The sequence below is a fragment of the Nicotiana tabacum genome, chromosome 17 (assembly GCF_000715075.1).
Source record: "Nicotiana tabacum cultivar K326 chromosome 17, ASM71507v2, whole genome shotgun sequence".
Taxonomy (NCBI): domain Eukaryota; kingdom Viridiplantae; phylum Streptophyta; class Magnoliopsida; order Solanales; family Solanaceae; genus Nicotiana; species Nicotiana tabacum.
This window is the reverse complement of record NC_134096.1, coordinates 36,642,450-36,669,757: the sequence shown is the minus strand read 5'-3', so window position 1 is coordinate 36,669,757 and position 27,308 is coordinate 36,642,450. Positions and strand designations below refer to the sequence as shown.

At 37.4% G+C, this 27,308-nt stretch overlaps 1 protein-coding gene across 1 annotated transcript in view; it reads left to right on the top strand.

The window, feature by feature from the left end:
• Positions 1-22,466: 22,466 nt before the first annotated feature.
• LOC107825065 (protein LOL2) overlaps positions 22,467-27,308 on the top strand; it is a 32,679-nt gene continuing 27,837 nt past the window's right edge. The window contains exons 1-2 of the mRNA XM_075234197.1: positions 22,467-22,746; positions 23,415-23,528. Coding sequence (XP_075090298.1) covers positions 23,417-23,528 — 112 coding nt within the window. The 5' untranslated portion in view covers positions 22,467-22,746; positions 23,415-23,416. The remainder of the gene's footprint in view (positions 22,747-23,414; positions 23,529-27,308) is intronic.

Genomic DNA, 27,308 nt, shown 5'->3' with positions numbered 1-27,308 from the left:
TTAAAATTAATAACCTAGTATTAACATTATGTAATTAAAAATATACTTACTACTTTAAATATCATTAAAACAATTTCTAAAATAAATCTTCTAGGCTTTATAATTAATTTCACGAATTATTTCTCAAAGTCCGATTAATTAGATTGTTATATTCAAAATTAGTTTTATAATTTTAAAGAAAAAGTATTTTATAAATAATTAATTATTATTACTAGCGTATTTGATGATTCTAATTTCTACTATGTTTTATTGGAAATAATTAAGTTTAATTAAATTAATTTCAAAAGGGATTAAAAAGGCTACAATTGCAAATCTCTAATTAAACACAAGATGGCCATCTTTTAAATTCATTTTGGCCCTAATGACAAGCCCAATCCGGAAAAACACCCAGTCCAAAAGACCCTCTAAGCCACTGTGGCGATCTGCGTCCCTCTCCCTGAATCAATGGGATCGTGCCACATCATCATCCCTAATCACTTACAAAATAAACACACATGTACCTGAACTGTTGGTCCATCTGATCAGCGGCTAACATTTAATCTCTAATTTTCTTTGATTTTTAAACACCCGCCCCCAGAGATCTTATCTCCATCTTCCAAATCCCATGATCCAATGGCCACAAAAATTCCTTCCCAAAAATCTTAAACAACCGAATTATCAGGGTCGTTTATCACCAGATCTAACGGCCCAGATCCTATCTCCTATCTTTAACCTTAGAGACAACCCCCAATACCCCAACATACCCTAAAATCATTTCCTCCGACACAGTCGCCTCTCTTTCTCCTTCCTCTCTCTTTTCTGTCAACCACACAAGCCAAATCAATCACCAGACCTTGCACAAATTCGTGCAAGGTCACGAATTCATCAGAGATTCATCTCATTTGCCTTACCTAGCTGTGATTCCCGCTGAACCTTTCCTATCTCATCATCAGAAACTTAAACTCCCAAATCCGAACCCTAACCCCCAAAAAATAAAACCTCAAATCGCCATTAATCTTTCAAATATGTGGCATGCATGGCTATTCGTTTTGCTCTTGTATCTCAGACTTTGTCACTCTTTCCATTTTCACGATTCGATTTCAAATCCTTAATCTAAAAATTCAGACCAAAAGGGTGAAATTTTAACTCGCCGGATTTTCTTCCTTCGTCTCTTCAAATCAAAGTAAGCCTGAGATGCTAGTTGGCTTCAACGTTGGTGTTCGACACCCAGAGGTAAAATGCAATGACCTCTGGGTATTAGGGTTTTGGCTAGTGGTATCTCATGCCTCAATGGCCGGCCTCTCACTTCTCTCCTCTCAGGTAAACCCTAAATGATTTCCCATATGTTCCCCATATTTTTCACTCGATCTTGCTTGCATCACTTGGCAATCGTCACTCTCCACTATTGAATTTGAATTCTGCTGAAATCCTAAGCCATTAATGGCACTATAAATAAGGCTTTCAATGCTCTCACCTAACACATAACAATATAGACTTAACATCTTCAACCTACAGAACTAACACACCCAATAGACACAAAAAGCTATCGCAAAATTACTTAGAAAGATCTCGATTTTAGTTTTGAGTAGTAAATTAAGCAAGGGTTCTAACTAGCTTCTGGTTTCCTTCTGATTCTGAGTATTATACTGGTCGGGGTGAGTTCTAGATTTTACACGGCTAAACAAGAGTCTTTTGTTTGGTATGCTGCTCAAAAGGAGGCCAGTACACCTCCATCCTCCCTCCCTTAATTGCTTCATTTGAAAATCATGAACACGATATTATTTTCCTGGTTAATTGTTTAGTTTATAATATTTATTCAGTATGTGATTATTTACAAAAGTTCAGCATGGCTTGTTGGTGTTCTATGATAAGCTGTAGTATTTATCTAGTGTTAATTAAGTAGTTGTTTAACTTTAATAGCCTCAATTTCTGCATTGAACAGCCTATGTATTTAAATTGCTTAACCTGACTTGATGATTTCTCAAAGCTACCGAGACTTCAGACTTTACTCAAATGTTCTATTGTAATCTTCATGATCATCATGCTATGTTCTATTCAATTATAATCCTCATGTTCATCATGTTATATTCTCCTAAGCTATGTTACTATGTATTCAGGTTCTGCTATAGTCTTCATGTTTAACATGATGTACCCTTCTAAGTTCTATTATCTTATACTTAGGTTTTTCTATTCATCATATATTCTTTGAGTTATGTTATGCTATATTTAGGGTTCTTGTTGCAATCTTCATGCTCATCATGCCATGTTCTTTTGAGTTCTATCATCCCATACTTGGGTCCATTGTTAAATGATTCTAGTTAGGGTTTGCATGAAGATATATATGATAACCCTGCCTCAATTAGTTAAGGCTTGTGAAACCTGAGTATTCAAAATGCTTTCATAAATGCTTGTTAGTCCTTGAGTATCATTTGGATCCTCACCATGAATGTTTCACATCCATGTCTAACTATTAGTTGCAAACAATCCCACTAGGATGAACTTCAGTGCACATCAGTGATACTTGTTATGATCAATTTATCACTTATGAGTTAGGGAGTAGTTGTACATGTTGTGGTTGAATGCCAACTATTTTCTGTAGTTGAGTACAACTCCACCATGTTTAGTATTCAACCTATGCATGTATAGCTGACTTAAGTCTGTTCAAGTATGATGTTTCCTCTATCCTTAACCCCTTAATGATACTGATAACCTGATTCTCTAATATTTGGGACTCATCTTGTCTTGTGAGGTTATAATCTTGATTGAAATCTTTGTATTTGTAGGCGTCTGGTATGAACCTCTATTTATCCCTCGTGACTTCATATTTTGAACACTGTTTTGAAACTATACTCAGTCCTTCCTTTCCCCGGTCATTCTGGATTGAATTTGGTAAAGGAGAACCCTTTAGCTATTACTTAATTGAGTACAGTAACTTGCCTATATCATTGTCTGAACCTTTACTAAGAATTCCAAAGGATTCAAGTGGTGTTATTCACTCATGTGTATGTTCACATCTAGTGTTGAACTAACATGTGATCAATCCATTAAGATAATAGCTATTTGTTGTTACAGCTCTAAGACTATATGCCTTATCTGTCTATAAGTCATGTGACTCCAGTTGTTTGGTTCTTTAGCAGCAGTAGTAAAAATGTTTTCTTTCCTCCATATGTGCTTAGAACTTGACTTTTAAACCTGTTCAATATGTGTTTCACTCACTTAATACTGAAGCATAGTCATACTGTCTCTAAGAGTTTTCCTAAGTTATTCTGTTAAGAAGGAGTATGCTTTTGTGGTAAGAAATATCATAGCGGTTGGTTTCCATTGAAAGGGCCTCATTGGCATTCAAACCTATAGGGAAGAATTAGTCGTTAGTGGTTAAAGGTATTTGGGAGTGGAGTTTAACTCTAGGTTGGGTGTCTCTTCCCAGCACAAGCATTACCCTAGGCTTTGAAGTGTCAGGGGATTCAAAGGGGGCATCGGCTTTGAGTAGAATTCTTTCCTTAGCTTTTAATCCATTAACACTTATTAATCTCTTTGGGCTTGGTGTTTAATAACAACGAAAGGTGTTCAATGTGGATCATTTACTAGGCATAACCTTCACATTAGTATGACTTTCCTTAGCATTTAAATACTGCCAATGATCTTTACTTTTATTATTTGCTTACAAATTTCAAATGAAAATGTATATACTACTGTTATTCTAATGACTTTCTCTTCTTTTTCTTTGAATATGTACAATGATTTGGGCATGCTGAGTTCTTTAAGAACACGGGCTCAAGTTTAGCCTTGCTATGTATAAGAAGGTTTAGGGTTAGTTGTCACTCGTTGCTCGTCCCTGTTACGGCTGGGCCTGCCTCTTTGAGGCCCAAACCACCCAGAGTCACTTCTTTCCTTTTGCTTCTTTATTTATTGTTTTCATTATTCTCCAGTTGCACTATGTTGTTGTTCTTTGCTATATTTCCTATTGCTTTATCTCATATGTATATGACAATTATATATTGGATTGGATGCTCTATTTTATCCTCTTAACTCTTATAAAATAACTTAGGCAAGACTTGAAAAACCTAGGATTAAAAGAGGCATTAGTTAGCAATTATTTCTATAACCACCAATCGCGAGCTTGTTATCAATTCATTATGCCTTGCTAATCTTTTCCTTAAAGATTTTTGAATTCCAAAGACTTAACAAAGGGAGAAGTCTCTCTTTCAAAAAGGAAAATTAGAATCGCCGCGAGTTTAAATTTTCTAAAAGGAATCAACCATGTCGAGAAGATTAAAGTATTGTTGTCCCAAAAAACAAAGGCTTTCAAACAAGTTTTCCATTTGAAACCAAGATACATCTTAGTATCACTTTCACAATACTTTCACCATATTAAAATAATATATGCATTAACTTAGCTTCTTTGAATACTTTCATAACAAATGTTCCATCTTTCAAAGTTCTTTTCAATAAGTAAATATATATATATATATATATATATATATATATATATATATATATTTATATTTATATTAACACTAATTTCCTAAAGGCTTTTGTTTAAATCCCTCTTCTTTAAACCACACTCTTCCCTTATAAATATTGTGTCCTAATATATGGTAAGCTACACTCTTTGAAAACTAGTTAAAACTTAGAACAAACAATTAGTCTTAAATTTAGTCTAAGTCCTATGGAGCTACCTCAGGTAGATTTTAAAGGGTGCCTAACACCTTCCCCTTAGAAGAACAAGAACCCTTACCCATAATCTCACCGGTTAGCAGATCAATAAAGAATATAACCTTTAGTAATTAAATAGGTACCCTAGTATACCTTTAAATATTAGGTGGCGACTTTCTTTCATCAATAACAGATAAACCATAAGTTGAATCTTGTTTTGACTAGTGCAAAATAGGGTGCAACAACATAGCGACTCTGTTGAGGATTCACACTTAGGTTCTGACCTTAGCAGACTTAGACTGAATTTGGCACTTAGATTTGTTTGTACATTGTTTTATTGTGGCTAAATTTGAAATTACATGCTTACCTGCTTTATTTGCTCTTTATTCTTATTATCATGCTCCTTGTTTCGACACACTTATCTATTACTGCTTTACATATAATGTCATCACACTTCTTCCTATCGAGTCTTGGCCATACACTATCACACACAATGGCACATGAGGGTTGTCTTTTACGCCCCTCCGAACATTCTTTTCAAAACTCTCTAGTTTTAGAGAATGGCTTTGTTAGGTCAACTGACATAACTTCTCGCAGTCTTCACTCCAACTCAAAAGTAGGAAATACTCTACTCTAGCAAAAATAGGTCATATTGCATAAACCTTAGGTGAGTCGGTACTTGGCAACGACACACAATTAGGAAAGCCACCCTAATGTCAACGGGTCATGCACCCAACAATATGACTTCTGTGGAAAGATGAAAAACCCTGACAAGACATCTAAAGATCCAAAGCAAACACTTACCAAAGTCTTTTTTACCCACTTCAGAAAATGGAAATCAACCAAAACATCCCCGAGATTAACATGGTAATGGGAGCGCCACACAAGTTGAAGAAGTGGTGGAAGAACATTCACTGGGAACACAAAGATGAGATTCGGACACACCTGGGGGAACTAACCGATTTGCTAAACATACGAGCAGAAAGGGTGCTCACTCGCCTGCTGATAGAGTTCGGGGATCCAGCTAAGGTGGTGTTCAAGTTTGCCAATTATGAGTTAGTACCGACATTGGAAGAAGTTACAAGTTTCACGGAGTTGCCATTCATAGGAAGGAAGCCAATACTACCAGTCACTATGCCCGGTTACAAGTTCTTAGATACTTTGGGCCTGACTAACAGTCGGGGTCTGAGAAATATCGAGGATGGATGGGTGAGCCTCGACCAGTTGTTCGACAGATTTGACCATCATGAAAGTTATAAGTGGTATTCGAGAGAGTTTCAGTGTAATCAATCAATGTGGGAGAGTCTCAGGCCTATCACCTTCTCATTGGCATTGTGGATTATTGGTCTTCCCATAGAGTAAGGGTCGGATCAACATCAACTTATTACCCGTGGTTCTGGCGACCTTCCATGGCAACCTTCAAGCTACATTGGTGCCATGGTGCTAACTGAGATTATGCGGGCTTTGTCCGCATGTGCACGAGGGTATGATTTCTTTAAGGGTTGTAACTTGCTACTTCATATCTGGGCCACAAAATATTTCTTCCAGCGAGAGGCCACCATTGACTACTTGGTGGGCATCAACAACATGATCTACAGCCACAAGGAGAGGATGAGACATTGGGTCTCCCCACATGGGCAAGAAGAGTGGAGGGAAATGCTGACTAATCTAAGTGGAGAATGGGTCAACTGGAAGCTATCATGGTTAGGTGGGAGGGAAATCTTAAGGATTCCTCATAAATACTTCATTGAGCTGATCGGACTTGAGGGCATCTAACCATACTCACCCCTGCGGGTTCTCAGACAGTTTTGGATGATCTAGGATGTACCTGTATGCACGAGAACAACGCTATATGAGGATGAGTACAACGGACGAATTCCAATTCCTAGGATAAGAAGGCTCCAAGAAGAGTGGAACGACCTGGTCACAATGCTGATGGGTCAAAACTCGTGGTGCACTCCGGAGTATTATGTCTGGATAAATGAAGAAGACGAGCTAGCCCTACCAAGCAAGAGAGGATATAGCCTGGATGGAGGACACAGTGGCTGTTTTGCAAATCTACCATGAGATTTTGCCACATTACCTTATGACAACCTCAATGCACCATCAAATGGTCCCAGGATCCATCGATCACATGTCGTCACCCGCTGAAGACGATGATCGGGTAGTGGAGTGCATCCAGATAGAGTTTGGGACAGAGCCGAAAGAAGATCTAGAGGAAGGGTCTGAGTTCAACGATGAAGAAAAGGAGTTTGAAGAAGACACGGAGGAATATCCGGAGGAAGAAGAGGAGATGGAAAATGATTCCGGGGATGGTTACTAGAAGTTGGTTGATTTCCCATTCTATCCCACTTTGTACCCTTATCCCCAATTTTTTCTTACTTTCCTAAAGGGCAAGTTGTTTAAGCCTATGCAGTTCTATGAATATCTGAAACAGTGATGTAATCTTTGTTCCCACTTATCTCCCTCCAAAAACTATCAATGAAAATAAACTTGCTTCGGATCTAAATGTGTCAAGTCTAATTGCTTGTCAAACATCCGTGATTTAGGCCTACCTCCGGCAATGAGAGGTCCCGCGATCTAACCTTAATACGTGAATTAATTTCTCTGTGTGGTTTCCTGCTTGTATAAATGAAAAAACTGATTCCTGCTTCTTTTTCTTTTCTTTCCTCTTGTTTTTTTTACTTTATTATTGCTCCCCAAAAAGAAAGTTGGTTTTTGTTGACCCAAAACTGGCGGAACCACCATACTATCTAAGATCAAAGGGAAAGATGCCTGCTGCAGAAATCCTGACTGAACATGCTCTGGTCATAGTCGATAGCCCGGGGTGATCGGGAGAGAAAGACGATACCAGGAATGATGAACATGTGGCCGGGATGACCCAAGAGATGGAGTCTTTAAGGGAGGAAGTACAACATATTATGGAACTAGCACATCTAGCTGTGACAATGCTCCCTCAACTACCTCGCTTTCCTTCTTTGGATTCAATACCCGACCACTTTCCTTCCACATCACGCCAAAACAACAACACCCCAACTTCAGTCCCTACTATTCAAGTCATACCTCCAGTAACCCCTGCAAACCCACCAAATCCCCCTATCCACACTCCCTACGTACCACAGTATGTTCAAACACCACAAACCCCCGCCTATCACCACCAACGTAACTCACACCCCTGCTCGTGACGGAGTCACTTTTACCACTCACCCAAATCAGCACATACCTGTGGCATATACCGCCGCCCATGAGCGATATGTTCCTCCTATATATGCCATTTCTGAACCGACCTTTACATTGCCTGTCACGGTCAGGGTGCCTTATGAGATTGACCAATACGTCGAGATGGAGAGGGAAGTCAGGCGTAAGGAAGAGGAGTCACTATCTGAGCAATTGTAAATCTTGAGAAAATAAATGAAGAACCTCTAAGTTGCCCGGGGAAGTGAAACTTTGGACTACGAGGATCTGTGTATCCATCCGGATGTGGATATGCCAATAGGGTATAAGCCTCCAAAGTTCGATATCTTCGACGGGACGGGTGATCCCCACGCGTATTTGAGGACATATTGTGACAAGTTAGTCGAAGTGGGGAGGAACGAGAAGCTAAGAATGAAGTTATTCATAAGGATCCTGACGGGAGAAGCACTCACCTAGTATACTCGACAGGATCCGCGAAACTGGAGAACCTGGCAAGATATAGCGGAGGACTTCATGAATCGCTTTCGATTCAACATAAAGATCACTCCCGATAGGTTCGCACTGGTGAACCTGCAAAAAATGCCATCTGAGTCATTCAAGAATATGCACGTCGGTGGAGGTCAGAGGCCTCCAGGGCGCAACCTCCGCTGGACGACAGTGAATTAACCAAGTATTTCATCAGAGCCCAGGAAGGGATATACTTTGAAAAAGTGATGGGAATGATGGGACAGAAATTCCCCGAGCCGGTCAAGATGGGAGATTTCTTTAAAAAAGTTATAAAATCTGGTAAAGTGCAATCCATGGCAGCACTACAAGCGGCCAGCAAGGCAATCCAATCAGGGTCAATCGGTAGCAGAAAGAATAAGAAAGAGGAGGTCTCAGCAGTCGTCCCTTACTATCAACCCAACCAACATCATGAAAACACTTCATATTCCCTAAACAAACCATTCACCGCCACACGCTTACGCCGCAGTCTATAACACCCAGCCATATTACCAGCCCCAACCCCAATACAACCCTCCTTGAGCCCATAACAACCCGAACCCACAATGACCATATGCTCATGTCCAAACCATTACCCATCAAAACCGGCCCACTTATGCACCACGCCTTCGTCCCAATTTTGAAGAGAGGGGTCCCAGAAATTATACCCCGATTGCTGATCCTCTGGCCTAATTGTTCGAGAGATTAAGAAGAGCAGGATTGATACATCTAGTGGAAGGAAGGATTCCTGAGTATCCCTCCAAATATTTTTATGCAACTAAAAGGTGCGTGTACAATTCTAACATGCTTGGGCATGATACTGAAGATTGTTTTAAGCTAAAAAATGAGATTGAAATATTGATCAAGAGCGGAGCCATTCAGTGCACTATGGCACCACCCAATGTGAATCGCAATCCACTCCAAATGAAATTTACTTTACGCAAACGCGAGCCCAGGCTCACGAGCACGAAGGCAAGTGGGGTTAAGCCTATGCGAACGCGGAGGGTTGATCACGATCGCGATGGACAACTGGGCAGTGCTCTTCATGAACGTATCAGGTGTCTCACAAATGCGATGAACACCTGACGCCCAGTCATTTAAACTTCTAAAAATCAGGATTTCACCCATTTTTCACTATCTTCTCATCAGAGCTCGGTCTAGAGACGATTTTGAAGAGAGATTTCATCCCCTACTTCGTAAGTTAGTGTACTTTAACTCGTTTTCTTCCATTTACATCAACACCCATTGTTTTCTAACCTTAATTTATGCTCCTTCGTGGTAGAAAATTAGAGATTTGGATAAAATTGGGAAATTTTATAAAATTGAGATTTAGACCTCAAATTGAGGTCGGATTTTAAAAACTAATTACATAATTGGGCTCGAGGGTTAATGAGTAATTGGGTTTTGGTCTGAATCTCAGGTTTTGACCAAGCGGGCCCGGGGTTGACTTTTGTTGACTTATTTTGAAATCATTATAAATTGAATCTTGTCCACTTATGGGTAGTTTCTAAAGCTTATTTTGAATTGTTTGAACGATATTTGATTAGATTTGATTGGTTTGGAGGAGAATTTTAGAGGAAAGGCCCCGGTTGAGCTTTGATTTGATTGTGGAGCGAGGTAAGTGTAGTGGTTAACCTTGACTTAAGGTATTAGGACTTGTTTGCCTATTTGCTACGTGTTTATTGTGTGGGTACAGCGTATATGTGAGGTGACGAGGACTTATGCGTTGTTGTTGGGTTAAAGCATGCGGGTGGAACTTGTTTCCTTGTGATTTATTGAATTTGTAATTATGATATCCATGCTTAGGTTAGATTATCACGTATTTGATCATTCCTTCTGTAATTATTGCTTAGTTAGTAATTGTTGAGTATTTCGGAAGTTGAAGTTTGGTATCTTGGCATTATATTTGGCATTAAATACATTCTCTGCATTATTTATTTCCCGAATTTATATTATCTCTATTACATGGTGAGGAAGAGTGTTAAGGCATGAAGGGTGATGTCGTGCCATTTTATTTATCTCATTTATTGATTAATACATATTGAGGAAGAGAGTTAAAGCACGGAGGTTGATGTCGTGCCATTTATATCATTTATTCATTATATTATGGCGAGGAAGACAGTAAAAGCACGAAGAGTGATGACGTGCCATTCATCTCATTTATTCATTGTTACATGGTGAGATCGAGAGTAAAAGCACGAAGGGTGATGCCGTGCCATTTTATTTTACTTATGTCATCATTTCATGGTAAGGAAGAGTGTTAAAGCACGAAGGGTGATGCCGTGCCATTTTTATCTCATTGATTTATCTGTCTTCATTGGTTGATGATTTATTTGGCTATTACTGGATGTCATTCCTGCTGTAGTTGTCGTATTTTTCCCTTTTCGCGTGTCCCCTCCCAATTGTACATTATTAATCTCTATTTTTTTACTACTTCATATATATATACTTGTACAGGTTTATTTACGTAGGTGTCCTGTCATAGCCTCGTCACTACCTCATCGAGGTTAGGCTCAACACTTACGGAGTACATTGGGTCGGTTGTACTCATACTACACTTCTGCACTTCTTGTACAAATTCTGGTATTGGTCCCATCAGTGTGTGAGATGCGTCAGCTCAGATCATTGCATAGGAGGGCTTGAGGTAGATCTGCTGGCATCCGCAGACCTTGAAGTCCCCTTCCTCTTCCCTCTTTTACTGTTCATTTCCTTCGAAACAATTGTATTTATTTTAGAATCTGTTTGTAGAACTTCTAGTTGCTCGTATACTCGTGATTCTGGATCTTTGGGAGTAGATATTATTACATGAGTTATGTTGGTAATGTATTAGATTGAGTTCCTATCTCTCGTTATTTATCATCATTTTGTTTAAACAGTTAAAATTTGGCTAATTAGTTATCTCACGTCGACTTGCCTAGCAAGTGGATGTTAGACGCTATCACGACCCCAAGGTTGGGATTCCAGGTCATAACAATTGGTGATCTATGATAAGTTATGGTATTTATCTAGTTTTAATTAAGTAGTTGTGTGACTTTAATGGCCTCAATTTCTACATTGAAAAGCCTATGTGTTTAAGTTGTTTAACCTGCCTTGATGATTTCTCACATCTACCTAGACTTCAAACTTTACTCAAATGTTCTGTTGTAATCTTCATGATCATCATGATGTGTTCTGTTCAATTATAATCCTCATACTCATCATGTTATATTCTCCTCAGCTCTATTACTTTGTATTCAGGTTTTGCTATAGTCTTCATGTTTATCTTGATATACCATTCTAAGTTATGTTATCCTATACTTCGATTTTTCTGTTCATCATATATTCTTTGAGTTCTATTATGTTATATTTAGGGTTGTTGCTGCAATCTTCATACTCATCATGCCATGTTCTTTTGAGTTCTGTCCTCCCATACTTGGGTCTGCTGTTAAATGATTCTAGTTAGGGTTTGCATGAAGATATATAGAATAACCCTGCCTCACTTGGTTAAGGCTTGTGAAACCTGAATATTCAAAATGATTTCATAAATTCTTGTTATTCCTTGAGTATCCTTTGAATCCTCACTATTAATGTTTCACTTCCATGTCTAACTATTAGTTGCAAACAGTCCCACTAGGATGAACTTCTGTGCACATCGGTGATACTTGTTATGATCAATCTATCTCTTATGAGTTAGGGAGTAGTTGTACCTGTTGTGGTTGAATGCCAACTGTTTTCGGTAGTTGAGTACAACTCCACCATGTTTAGTATTCAACCTATGCATGTATAGCTGACTTAAGTCTATTCAAATATGATGTTTCCCCTATCTTTAACCCCCTAGTGAAACTGATAACCTAATTCTGCAATGTTTGGGACTCATTTTGTCTTGTGAGATTATAATCTTGATTGAAATGTAACGACCCGGCAGGTCGTTATGAGAGTTATAGCCCCGATCCCCTAATAACTGCTTCTCCCATATCTATTTCTGCTATTATGACTTACCGGGAGGTTTCGTTTTGGTTTTTGGAGTGTTTTGGGACACTTAGTTCCTAAATGGAGGTTTAAGCCTTAGGATTTGGACCGTAGTTAGAACTGTGTGAAGGCGACTCCGGAATGGAGTTCCGTCGGTTCTGTTAGCTCCGTTAGGTGATTTTGGACTTAGGGCATGTCTGGATAGTGTTTTGGAGGTCTATAGCTCATTTAGGCTTCAAATGACGAAAGTCGAAGTTTTGGAGATTTGGACCGGTATTGGAATTTTGATACCGGGGTCAGATTCTGATTCCGAAAATTAGAATAGGTCTGTAGGGTTGAATATGACCTGTGTGCTAAATTTGGAGTCAATCGGACGTGGTTTGATAGGTTCCGGCATCGGTTGTCGAATTTGGAAGTTTCAAGTTCTTTAGGTTTGAGATCGGAGGATGATTCGTGATTTTAGCATTGTTTGAGGTGGTTTGAAGGCTTGACTAAGTTCGTATGGTATTTTGGGATTGATTGGTATATTTGATTGAGGTCTCGGGGGCCTCGGGTGTGTTTCAGATGCTCAACGGACCATTTTGGACTTAAGGAAGATAGCATATTTTCTGGTATTTTGTTGCAGACTTTTTCTTCATCGAGTTTGCGAGGGAGGTCTCGCGATCGCGTAAGGTAATCTAAGAGGCCAGCTAAAGTTTTTCTTCGTGTCCGCGAATTTGAGGATGCGATCGCGTAGGTTAGTCAGGTTGTTCATCGCGAACGCTTGGGCTAGGCCGCGTTCGCGAAGAGGAAGTAAATCAACAGTGGAATTTAAGTGTTATTCTTCGCGAACGTGTGGGGTTGTTCGCGATCGCGTAAGCATGAGAGCTAGTGAACCGCGTTCGCGTGGAGATTTTCGTGTTCGCGTAGGGTTAAATCCTAGGGCAGCAAAGTTGTTCTTCACGATCGCGAGGCTATTTTCGCGATTGCGATTAAGAAATCAATGGGCAAATTTAAAGGTTCAAATCGAGGGTTTATGTCAATTTTCACTATTTGGACTTGAGAGCTCGGATTTAGGCGATTTTTGGAGGGATTTTCACGTGGGTGTTTGGGGTAAGTGATTCTTACCTAGTTTTGGTTAGTTCCCATGATTATTGTCTTTAATTTCATCATTTAATTAGTGATTTAGGTTGGAAAATTGGGAAAAATTTGAGAAAAGTTCTTAGGCCGAATTTTGGGATTTTGATCAAGATTTTTGGTATTGGATTTGAGTAATTTTGGTACGAGTGAACTCGTGAGTGAATGGGTGTTCATATTTTGTAATTTTTACCCGATTCCGAGACGTGGGCCCGGGGAGACCTTTTGGGGCGATTTTCTAATTTCTTGCCTTAGCTTTGATTTCATTAATTAGATTAATTTCTTATAGTTGTATTTATGGTATGTAATTGATTTTGGCTAGATTTGGGCCATTCGGAGTCGGATTTTCGTGGAAAGAGCATTGTTACGGATTGATTGAGCTTGGTTTGCGGTAAGTGTCTTGCCTAACTTTGGGGGGGGGGGATCCCCTTAGGATTTGGTATTGTTATGATATGTGAGTGTCGTGTATGCGAGGTGACGAGTGCGTGCACTAGCTATTTGTGGAAAAACCTGATTTTTACCGAGTGATAGCCTATTTTCAGCTTATCTGAGTATACTAGCATGTGTAGTTATCCTGTTAGCCTAGAATAGCATGCCTACGTGTCCTAATTGCCTATTTCAACTCTTTGCAGCATGTTTAGAAGAATCATGCTTCTTTCTTGACTTGTACTTAATCTAAATTATAGATTTCGTGTTGTAATTGTTATATTCATTTGTTTGAGCTGCGTATTTACTTTGGGACTACGGGACGGTATCCCGAGAGATCCCTCTGCATATTTACTTTTGAGACTACGAGGCGGTTCCTCAGAAGTTCTCCCTGCAAATTTACTTTTGAGACTACGAGGCGGTTCCTCGAGAGTTCTCCCTGCATATTTACTTTTGAGATTACGAGGCGGTACCTCGGGAGATTTCCTTGCACCTTTATTTTTTGGGACTACGAGACTGTATCTCGGGAGATCCCCTACTGTTTATCCTTGTGTTCTGCGTGCTACTTTGCTATGTTCTCGTTGTTTAAATTCCAGTCTCTTATTATATTGTTATACTCTCCTGCTTATTTACTATATATATACCAGTAGGGCCTTGACCTGACCTCGTCACTACTCGGTCGAGGTTAGGCTTGGCACTTACTGGATACCGCTGTGATGTACTCTCGCCCTTTCCTGCACATATTTTTTGTGTGCAGATCCAGGTTCCTTTTACCAGCCTTGTCCTTAGTTGCAGTCGCTGCTGTTTTTGGAGAAATTCAAGGTACATCTACCCGCGCTCGCAGATCCTCGGAGTCCCCCTCTATCCCCCTATGTTGATTCTTCTCTTATTTCTATAGCCACTGATGTATAGAACAGTTAGAACTTCGTAGACGCTTGTGACTTACGGTGTTCCAGGTTTTGGGAGTGTTTTGTATATTTCGAGAGTTGATTATTGTATATGCCGAGCGGCACCTCAATTGCTTATTTAAAATATATGTTACTGTTAGTTGTTAATTTTCATATTTTTGTTTTAATTCTTTTCCGCAAGCTGTAGGCTTACCTAGTCGTAGAGACTAGGTGCCGTCACGACGATTCACGGAGGGAGAGTTTGGGTCGTGACATGAAATCTCTGTATGTGTAGGAGTCTGGTATGAACCTTTGTTTATCTCTCGTGACTTCATATTCTGAACAATGTTTTGAAACTATACTCAACCCTTCCTTTCCCTTGTTATTATGGATTAAATTTGGTATAGGAGAACCCTTTTGCTATTACTTAATTGTGTACAGTAACTTGCCCATATCATTGTCTGAACCTTTACTGAGAATTCCAAAGGATTCAAGTGGTGTTATTCATTCATGTGTATGCTCACATCTAATGTTGAACTAACATATGATTAATCCATTAAGACAATAGCATTTGTTGTTACAACTCTAAGACTATATGCCTTATTTATCTATAAGTCATATGACTCCAGTTGTTTGGTTCTTTAGCAACAATAGTACAAATGTTTCCTGCCTCCATATGTGCTTAGAACATGACTTTTAAACCTATTCAATATGTGTTTCACTCGCTTAATACCGAAGTATAGTCATGATGTCTCTATAAGTTTTTCCTAAGTTATTCTGTTAAGAAGGAGTATGCTTTTGTGGTAGGAAATGTCATAGTGGTTGGTTTGCATTGAAAGGGCCTCATTAGCATTTAAACCTATAGAGAAGAATTAGTCGTTAGTGGTTAAAGGTATTTGGCAGTGGAGTTTAACTCTAGGTTGGGCTTCTTTCCCCAGCACAAGCATTGCCCTGGGCCTTGATACCTTTGGGAACTTTAAAGTGTCGGGGGATTCAAATGGGGCATCGGCTTTGAGTAGAATTCTCTCCTTAGCTTTTAATCCATTGACACTTATTAATCTCTTTGGGTTTGGTGTTTAATGACAACGAAAGGTGTTCAATGTAGATCATTTACTAGGCATAACCTCCACATTAGTATGACTTTGCTTCGTATTTAAATACTGCCAATGATCTTTACTTTTATTATTTGCTTACAAATTTCATATGAATATGTATATAGTACTGTTATTCTAATGACTTTCTCTTTTCTTTTCTTTTTTAAACATGTACAATGATTTGGGCCTGCTGAGTTCTTTAAGAACTCAGGCCCAAGTCCAGCCTTGCTATGTCTCAGAAGGTTTAGATTTAGATGTCGCTCGTTGCTCGTCTCTGTTACTGCTGGGCCTGCCTCTTTGAGGCCCAAACCTCCCAGAGTCACTTCTTTCCTTTCGCTTCTTTATTTATTGTTTTCATTATTCTTCAGTTGCACTATGTCGTTGTTCTTTGCTATATTTCCTAATGCTTAATCTCATATGTATATGACAATTATATATTGGATTGGATGCTTTATTTTATCCTTTAACTCGCATAAAATAACTTAGGCAATATTTAAATAATCTAGGATTAAAAGAGGCATTAGTTAGCAATTAATTCTATAACCACTAATCGAGAGCTTGTTATCAATTCATTATGTCTTGCTAACCTTTTTCTTTAAAGATTTTTGATAGCAAAGGCAACAATCTCTCTTTCAAAAAGGAAAATCAGAATCGTCGCTAGTTTAAATTTTCTAAAAGGGATCAACCATTTTGATAAGATTAAAGTATTGTTGTCCCAAAAACAAAGGCTTTCAAATAAGTTTTTCATTTGAAACCAAGGTACATCTTAGGATCACTTTCACAATACTTTCACCATATTAGAATAATATATGCTTTAGGAAACAAATGCATTAACTTAGCTTCTTTGAATACTTTCATAACAAACGTTCCATCTTTCAAAGTTCTTTTTTTCATGTATATATATATATATGTATATATATATATATATATATATATATATATATATATATATATACACACACTAATTTCCTAAAGGCTTTTCTTTAAATCCCTCTTCTTTAAACCATACTCTTCCCTTATAGATATTATGCCCTAATATATGGTAAGCTACACTCTTTGAACACTAGTTAAAGTTTAGTACAAACAATTAGTCTTAAATTTAGTCTAAGTCTTATAGAGCTACCTCAGGTAGATTTTAAGGGGTGCCTAACACCTTTCCCTTAGAAGAACAAGAACCCTTACCCATAATCTCACCGGTTAGCAGACCAATAAAGAATATAACCTTTAGTAATTAAATAGGTACCCTAGTATGCCTTTAAATATTAGGTGGCGACTTTCTTTCATCAACAACTGAGAAATCACAAGTTGAATCTTGTTTTGACTAGTGCAAAATAGGGTGCAACAACAACATATATTGAAATGATATTGGAATCGAGTTGCGTGCCACAACGGGGTATGATGTTTTGTAATTGTTTGTAGTTGTGGTGTTCTATTTTTGTACTGTGGTGTGAGGTTATGAGATGATGTTATTCTAGGTCCCTCTGTTAGTTGACCTTTGGGTCCTGTTCTTATGAGTTTATTCTTTTTCTCTATATTTCTATTGCCTTATATTTATTATTCGTATAGGTTTATAGTGAGTGTATTGTCATAGCCTCGTCACTACTTCGTCGAGGTTAGACTCAGCACTTATGGAGTACATGAGGTCAGTTTTACTAATACTACACTTCTGCACTTCTTGTGCAGATTTCGGTATTGGTCCTAGCAGCGCATAAAGGAGATTTCTCGGATCAGATCTATCCAGGAGACTTGGGGTAGAGCTGCACGTCATTCGTAGTCCCTAAAGTCCCCTTCCTTATCTTATTTTACTGTTTATGTAAGGTCCCATCAAATTTTGCCAAGAATTTGAGGTTTTGTGGTGGTGAGGTGGGATAATGTGTTTTGAAGACTTTTTGGGTTGTGCAAAACATTGTGGAGTTGGTGGAAATTTTGCAGAAAAATGGCAACTCTGCGATCCATTTCGCGGCCGTAGATCTGTTTCGCTGGCCGCATAACCGTCGCAGATTGAACAAGAAAAAGCTTAATTTTGGAGGTCATTTTGTGGTCCAATATGCAACCGTATAACTGTTCGCAGGTCGCACATCCATCGCATTTCAGCAAGGGAAACTTTTGGGAGGAGATTCTGCGGTCCAATATGTGACCACAAAATTGATCCACGGATCGCAAAATCGACCGCATATTTGATTAGGCCAGACCAATTTTGGAAAACTATTTCGCGGTCCACTTCACGGCCGCATACCTATTTCGCAGTCTAATCTGCGATCGTAGAACCGGCACAAAGGTTGGAAAATTGGGAAATTTTACCCGACCCTATTCTAATAAAAAGACATAAGGGTGTCGTTTTGAAGCAAAAGTTTGATATTTTAGAGAGAGAGAGAGAGAGAGAGAGAGAGAGAGAAGGAGAAGCACTAACATCTCCACACTTCAATTTCTTGCTCAAGCCTTGGAAATTCAATAAGGAAAGCTTGCAAGGTCTTCTACAAAGAGGTAAGGTCTTCCCCCAGCTCTCAATTTCGAATTTGGGGTTGAATGTGAGGAGTGGGAGGCATGATTCTTGGGTCAGGAGTTAGTCATTTGTGCATGCATGTACCAATGATGGTGGTATGAAAGTTGTTGAACTAATGTGGGTGAATTATTAACTTGGGGATTGGTTGTGGGATGAAGGATTTCCATCATAGAACTTTGTAGTCGATTTTGTATAATTGATGGTTGCAGAAATGCCTAAATGAGCTAAACCTATGGGCACCTTCCTAATTATTGTTAAATTTGGTGATGTTACTATATATTGAAGTTACTAAGAGTAGGAGAAACGTTGTAGTAATTCTAAGGAAAAGCTCAATCGAGGTATGTTGGCTAAACTTCTTCCATAGAATCGAATTTCACAGATTTCTTGTAAATTTTGATTATGGTTTGATAAAGTTCCTATTTCCATCATTCCAAATCTACTTCTATGGTTAGTTTATCCAAAGGCTTATGATTTTAAATTCATGTTTCAAAATGCAAATCACTATGCTTTTCCTTGAACTTAGTTCCAATGTGTTTGAGCTCTTGCATACTTATGAGTTGAAGCTGTAAATTTCCCAATATTTCAAATGTATTTAAATGTTTTATAATAATTCGTGGCAAGTAAAGAAATTAGAGTATGAAATGTCAAATACGGTCATCGGGCCAAGAATAATGATTTACATGTGTGGCCAAGAGTGCCAATGATATGAAAGGAAATATGAAAGGCTATGAAACAAATATGATTCTTTTATATGATAAATGTTTTTGGGAGTATCGTTAGGTTACCGAGGAAGGCTGGGTTATAATTGCTCAAGCCCGGAACTACACGTGTCGGTGTAGGAGTGATTGAGGGGTGAATCCCCGTTATATTATATTGAGATTGTTCCCCTTGATTGGGATGAGTTGATAGCTAGCGAGAACCATGTCGACCCACACAACATTGTGGTGAGACGACTTAGACGATCGGGCGGAGATCGGATGCCATGCCGTCCACATGGTAGTATTGTGTTGTTGTGTCAACCCTCATGAATTGGGTGAGATAGCTTAGCCGATGGGGCGGGCGGGAATCAGACTCCATGCCATATGCATGAACTTGTAATCTTTTGGTAAATATCAATGAAGCCCCTACAAGTAATGAAACTTGGTACTTTATATTTTATCCTCTCACGTCTATCTCTTGTCATTGATTCTTAAATTATTCATGGGTAAGGTTGGGTAGAAGACATCAAGTAGGCATGCTTCACTGGTATCTCGGTTAGGCACAACTCGCGCTCCCCAAGGTCGGGACGTGACCGTTTATCTTATTTCAAACAATTGTATTTTATTTCAGACTATATTTGTAGTATTCTAGTCGCTCATGTACTCGTGACTCCAAATTTTTGGGATTAGTATTGACAACGTTACTTATGAAATTATTTCATGTATTTCATAGTACTTCAACTTTTTATTATTAATATTATGCTTTTAAAATGGTTGAACCGGTTAATTCTTTAACTAATGTCGGCTTGCCTAGCAAGTGGATGTTAGGCACCGATTAGTTGGGATTTTGGCTCGTGACATTATTAATACGAAAATACAAGTCTGTACAAAAATACCCCTATCTAAAAATACGGAACAACTCTAGGAACAACTACTGAACTTTGAATATTTGTAAGTTTAAAATCTAAGAATTGTTCCTGGAGTTTGAACGTCCTAAAGTAGTAGCTCTCAATTGTTGAAGTATAATGTGAATTAAAAAATTAGGAATTGTTCATGAATTTTACACTAGTAAAGGTTCAAAAATTAGTAATATTTTTTATGGATTTTGTATTTGAAGGTTACAAATCTAGAAGTATAATGTGAATTCAAAAATCATGAATCGCTCCATGAATTTTTCTAAATTTTGCACTAGTAAAGGTTAGAATACCAGTAATTTTCCTGAATTTTGTATTTAAAGGTTAAAACTTGCTGAAATACAATGTGAATTAAACAACCATGAACTGATCTTGAATTTTATTGGATTTTGCAGCAGTAAAGGTTCGAAAACCAATAATTTTTCCTAAATTTTTATTTACAGCTTGTTTGGATTGTTGTTACATGTCGTTTCATAATGTAATCGTATTGTATTGTAATGCATTGTATTGTATTGTTTGTAGAATATAACGTTTAGATAGATTGTATCGTTTGTCATCATTTCATGATGTCACGCACCAGCAATAATTTGCCACATTACGAAGAAAAAATAGGACACATAGTAGAATTATTATATAAGAAAGTAGGATAAAGGACAAAATAAAATTATTTAATAATAAGAAAGGGTAAGATGAGAGAAAAAAGTAAGGTAACAACGCCATCACATCAAATCCGTAGTTACACAAAGTGACACTTTTTGTCGTTACATAACGGTGTATTTAACGATATAATACAATAAAATTTAAGTAACGATCAAAATAAATATTGTATTTAAAGTACCAACGCGATATAATACAATAGATAACAACCATCCAAACAAGCTGTTATAGGTTAAAAATTGCTGAAGTATAACGTAATTCAAAAATCATGAATTATTACTGAATTTTCTTGAATTCTGCACTAGTAAGAGTTAAAAAATCAAGAATTGTTCGTGGAATTTGTATTTTGTCTTAGGAAATGTTCAATTCGAACTCCAGTATCGATTACTGGAGTTTTGTTCCATATTTTAGTTAGAGGCAAACACGTCAATTTAATCGTATCAATGGCTAATTTGTTATTACAATTTAAAATAGAAAATTTTACATGTTATATCTAAACAATGCACCCTATTTATTATAAACCAAAATACTTTAAAATATTATTATTTATAACCACTTTTTATATTTTATAGCAAAGTACAAATATATACAAGTGATCCCTCAACCTTTCCCTCAACCCTTTCTTTTCTCTATCAACTCTCTCTCCATTTTCCCTCTCTCGGCAAGGCCGCTGTCCAGATCTCGCGACTTTAGATCCAGATCCAGGAAGTGGGTGGCGACTTCGTGATTTCACATCTGATAGTGCGTGGTGATGGGCCTGATTCGATGGTTGTCATTTGCGGATACGACGGAGAGTGGTGATGTGTGGAGACGAAGGAGGGTGGTGATTTGCTAGAAATAACACATTGGAATTGTCTTATTCGAGACGTGGGCAACAAGTGAGACACACTTGCTTTTTGAATCTTGACCCTCTAATCCTTGCCCTGTTTTCTTCTTTATAATCGTGACTAGATTTTACAATGCAGAGATTCGTATCCCACAGAGCCAGAAATCTCATCACCGGTAATGTAACCAGAACCATAACTACTTCTATATTTCCTCCTCATCCTCTTACTTGCCCTGCTACGCTTTGTTTCTTGTCCACTATTCGTCCTTTTCTCCAGTGAACTTTCTTCTCTTATTTGCTATTGAATCACATATAATGATACAAATACATTGTATTCTGTACAAATACACTCAAATTTGAGTGTTTTATGTATTTTTTAATGCAAATAATTTTTTTAATGTATTCCGAAGGTTATTTTTTTATGGCAGATCCCTGTATTGTTTTTGAATTTTTGTTGTCTGAGTACATCCGAATTAAATACAGTAAATTAAATACAGTGTAGAAGCAGCTACGAATGAATATAGTGAATTGAATACAGTTGAATATCAATGTTTTTGTGATTTTTTATTATTTGAATACAATCGAATTACATACAGTGAAATTGAATACAATGTAAAATAGTGAAGAATGAATATAGCCGAATTTGAATACAACATATACAGACGAATTGAATTGAATTGAGCGGTATACACCTCATTTCTTGATTTTTTGTTGTTTGAATACAACTGAATTCAATAAAGTTAAAATTGAATACAATGTAAAATATATAAGAACGAATACATCTGAATTGAATATACTGTAAATCACATGTCAAATAATTAGTAGTTTCGAAATATAATTAGCTAAATTATAGCCACGCCAGCAATAAGCCGCCAAATAATAATAATTTCCGAAAGTTTCCCCTAGCGGTCCCAAAAAGTGACCACCCAAGATGGGACACCTAATAACGAGCAAAGAACTTGTTGACCCATAACTAATCAAGCAACTGGGCGACCCGGGTCGTATCAGGAAAGTTCTTTGCTTCGAAAAGAAAAATCAATTTTACGCGTTCGGATTAAATTAAAAGAACTTTCCAATTCTACACGAATTTACTCTCTCTCCTCCGTTGAAAACTCATAAAAGTAAAAAAACAACAACATTCTTTTGTCAATATTAAACGGAGAAGAAGATGTAGTAAGAATAAAAAAGGGAAATTCCGATAAGATTACCAAATCCAAACTCTGGATAATCTATAAATTCGCTTTCAATTTTTTTATTCACATTTCCAGAAAATTGGGAATCCCCTTATTGCCAATTTTGCTGTAAATTTGTGTGGAATATATTACCAAATCTGTTTGGCCCTAGCTTTCTGGTTTCTTCTACTGGTAAGCAATTGCTTTTCTTAAATTTCTGGTTTTATCATCTGTTTGGATATTTGAAAATCAGTTTCTTATGAATTTGGATATTGAAATTGGGATAGATTTGATTTATAGATAAGCTTATACACTGTTTTGTTGATAAAATATGGTTATGCGTTAGGTGTTTTGATAATCTTAGCATGACGAATTGTCTAGATTGGACTTTGTACTTCCTACGTCCCATTTTCCATTTTATGAGATGTTCTTTGACTAGGCACTAAGTTTAATAAAGAAAAAAAAATATTTTGAACCTGTGATGTAAGATAAGTTATAAATATTTGTTTAGCTATAAAATAATCATCTCATTAAGTATAAATTGGGAAGTTTAAAGTTAAATTGTTCATAAGTATAGACATGTACATTCAGACTACAAAGGAAAGTGCATAACATAAAGTGGGACAAAGGGAGTATTATTCTTTGAAGACCAAAGTATTGAAGAATTGTTGATTCAATATGAGGACAGTGCTTGATATATTAGGTATAGGTTGAAGAGAAGTAATTAAAAAATGTTACATATTTGATCTGTTCTGTCCATGAATTTTGTTTTGATTTTTGTAAAACTTAGAGTCAAAACATTAGTTTTATGGTGTAGGATTGGTATGCATATTTGGTTTTTGATTTTGGTAATGGTGCAGCTATGCAGAGTCAGTTGGTGTGCAGTGGGTGTAGGACAATTCTTCTTTATCCGAGAGGAGCTACTAATGTCTGCTGTGCAGTGTGCAATGCCCTCACCCCTGTCCCACCTCCTGGTATCTGTCTTTTCTTGCTCTACTATCAGTGCTGTGTGATAAGAACATGCATCACCAGTTTATTTGGCACTTCTTTGATACTATTTCTGTCTAGCCACTGGTGAATAAAAGGGAAAAGAAGAAGAAATAGTAATAGAAGAAGAAATGGTAATATCTTGAAACTATAAGTTCATCTTTTGGAATTTGGTTAACTGCTCTATTGGGAGCTGACACGCGCGACTGCACATAGATTAAGTTGGTAGTGGAATCCCCTCCTCTTTCCCCCCCTCCCACCACCAAAAAAAAAAGAAAAGAAAAAAGAAGAGAGCCTGTTACGAGTTCAAGATAATGCCTATTCCAGCAGAATGGTAGTCAAAATATTTAAGGACTTGGAACTTAATTTCATTATGGTTTTTCTAAGAGGAAATAAATATGGACTTTATTACGACATAAAACTCGTCCTTACAAGTGTTTTTTAGATACGATATATCGAGCTTCTAGTTGAAATGGATTAGTGATCAGCTGTAGACATATGGTAGTAGTGATCAACTAAAATTTTGCTTTTGTAAGATAGGAAAGTTGTTCCATCACAAATTTGGTCCCAAAGTGCAAGAAGTAACTTGCTTAATAAATACTAACCCGAAAGCAAGAAATCTAATATGCTAAGAAATCTGATAGTCATTTTCAAACATAAAGAAAAGTGCATAAGCTAAAGAATTGAGCTAGACCCCTTGGTTAAACACTTATTTCCCGACAGTGTCTGATAAAGGATAATGGAGCTGACAAATGCATCTTTTCTCTTTCTTGAGTTCTACATCAAACAAGTGGAAGAAGAAGAATTTGAACTTATGTAAAGAAGCTTCAATAGATTTACAGTCAGCACCACTCGGCTACTCTTTCCTTCGGGATAAGGTCCACATCATGGGTTCTAATGTGAAGAAGGGACCAACATCTTGTTCCAATCAAAGCTTATTGACTTAATTGAATGGAATTTAGACGATTAGCTTTGCTAGTGTTTTAAGAGAATCTAAGTGGATTTCTTATAATCGAGAAATCTCTGGTGAGTTTGCTGGCCCAACCTCAGTTAGTCCACAGGTTCAGTGCTTTGGGGTGTATGATTTGCCCCTCTGCTCTGCTCCCACTTAACTACTAGACTCTTTGTCGACGAGGCAAGGGAGCGACTTGTGTGGTCTTGTGTGCAGTCTTTCCATTACAAGAATGAAATGACCCTAGAGCTTGACTCGGCTGAAGACTCTTTACAACTTGCACCTATAACGGCATTGAGTGGCTGAAAATTGATCGAAAATGCAGGCCCGACCAACTTCCCATCCCATAACAGCCTATCTAATCGTATTCATAGTTCGATTGGAGGTCAAAACTGCGGTTAGAGTGAGGCCGAACTCGTGACGTGCTCCATATCCATTCATTCCAAGTGTGTCATTATCACTGAACCAAAGCCCTGGGGGCAGGAGAATCTAACAAAAAGTATGAAAGTGTTTGTCAAGTGTTAAAACTTCTTTCTAGGGAAAGTGAGTGGAACACAAAAGTTTTGCTAACATATTTGCATAAGAGCTGGGAAATCAATTGATAGCAAAACATATTACCTACAAAGGCTCTGCATTGGAGACTGGGGTATGAATTTTGGGCTCTTAAGAGCAGTGGTAAGTATTGACGGGAGAAGTAAATCAAGAGATAATTGGAAAAGCTAGTTTTTTCTGATCTGCGCAAGAGGTAACTCTAGGTGTTTTTATTCTTGACTGATGATGTTGGTGTAAACCTTTTTGGTTTTTGATGTTAGCTTGGTTATGTTTTTTTTTTTTTTTGATGAAATAAGTTGGATGTCATTAACAAGAAGCATCCAGAGGATGCATAGGTAAGAAAGGGAATTATCAGCCCGATGACAAAAAAGCTATTGTAATGCTAAGGCGCTGATAAATTCCAAATAAGACTCAGGGTTATAGGGTAGAATTAACCTAGCTAAAAAGATTAACTAAACATTTGGCCTTGAGTGCATGGTTGGCAGTTGAAATGCCATCAAAACATCTTTGATTCCTTTCTGTCCATATACACCACAAAATACAAGCAGGAATCATAGACCATATCTTTTTGATGGACTTCCCAACTCTCCAGGCATTCCAACTCAAGAAAGCCTCCCTGACATTGCATGGCATAATCCAGTGCAGTCCAAAAAGTGACAAAAACATGTCCCATATACTTGTTGCAACTCGGCAATGAAGAAACATGTGACTAATTGTCTTTCAGTTGCAAAGGCACCTGATGAGATTGTCCTGAGTTAAGCATGCTCCTTTGGTTATGTTCTTTGTTTCAGCTTTTGGCAATTGTGCTAGTACATCTTTGGAACTTGCAGAATATCATTTTCTTGTATCTTGTAACTAAAAGAAGCTTATGATGGATTTTTAGCCAAACAAATGCTAAATATTCTATAGCTTTTATAATGCTAAATATTTTAGGACTTCTATAATAATTTGACTCTAAAGACAAGTATGAAGTTAGAAATGCTTTGCCCCTAAAGATGTTAGTCATATTGTTTTGACCAGCAGCTTTTGAGAAAGACAGAATGCCTACATTTAAACCAGTTCAACGAACCATGCCTCAAATTTCATCCATGTACATTCTTTATTACTTCTATGAAAATTATTGACTGTGAAACAACTCTAGGCGCTAATTCCCTTTTTTTTTTCGAGAAAAGGTGAGTAGACTTAAGGTTCTAATTACGTTAGTGTATCACAGCATTTCTACCGCCATTTTCAGATAGAGAATTTATATTCTACCCTATTCCATTTGAACACGGTTCAAAGCTTCAGTCATTTCCAATGAGATGTTGTTTCTTCCTGTTCATTTTTCCGGATCGATGATCCAAACTGTTTATTTTCTAAAAACGATTTATGCTTATTTTGAGAAGAACCCCCCCCCCCCCCCCAAATAAAAAATAAAAATAAAATAAATAAATAAAAGAGGAAAAAAAAGCATGGATTTTAAAACATAGCATTTAGAAGACTAGAAAACTAAATGATACAATCTTTTATTGATAAGGTACAATCTAAAGCAGAGAAAAATAAATGATATAGGAAATCGACTTCATACCATTAGCTACTATCAACTATCAAATCATCATCATGCCATAAAATCAACAAGATTACTAGCATCCAATGTTTAATAGTACAAGCAAACAACATGAAGTTCCACAACACATTACGACATATTGCCTCATCTTGCTTTTGTAGTTTCCATCCATTAACTAGAAGCTACAAATTGCATTGGTGGGCATGAAAGGCAGTTTATGAGCCTCTAACTTTGGACACATTGATTCCATCGGTGCGCATCTGTGAAACGATCCAAAAATTGAAAATTATTAATCCTGGGGTTTGGTTTTATTTTGGTTGGCTAGGTGAATTCATCCATGGGTTTGGTTTGGTTTAGGTTGATATTGCAGTTTCAATTTTCTGGTGATTCTTTTAGAGACCTCAGTAAGCAAGAAGAATTGGGATCTATAGGATTTGAGGGAAAGTTGTAATAATTTATTTTCCCCCCTTATTGTAGCTTTTCCTTTTTGGTCCAGCAAATGTATTTTTCATTATGTTCTTTCCATTTTACTTTTATGTGGGAGCATGCTTTCTCTTGGCTAAATTTGGATATTTAGAAAGTGATCAGAAAATGTCTGTGAGATAAATGAAGTGATGCAAGAAAGGAAAATTATTTTATTGTGCATTATTAAAAACAAAGATTGAATGTGGTTGTTAAACATTATGATCTCTGCTTCTTTTTCAAGACTTATGTTGA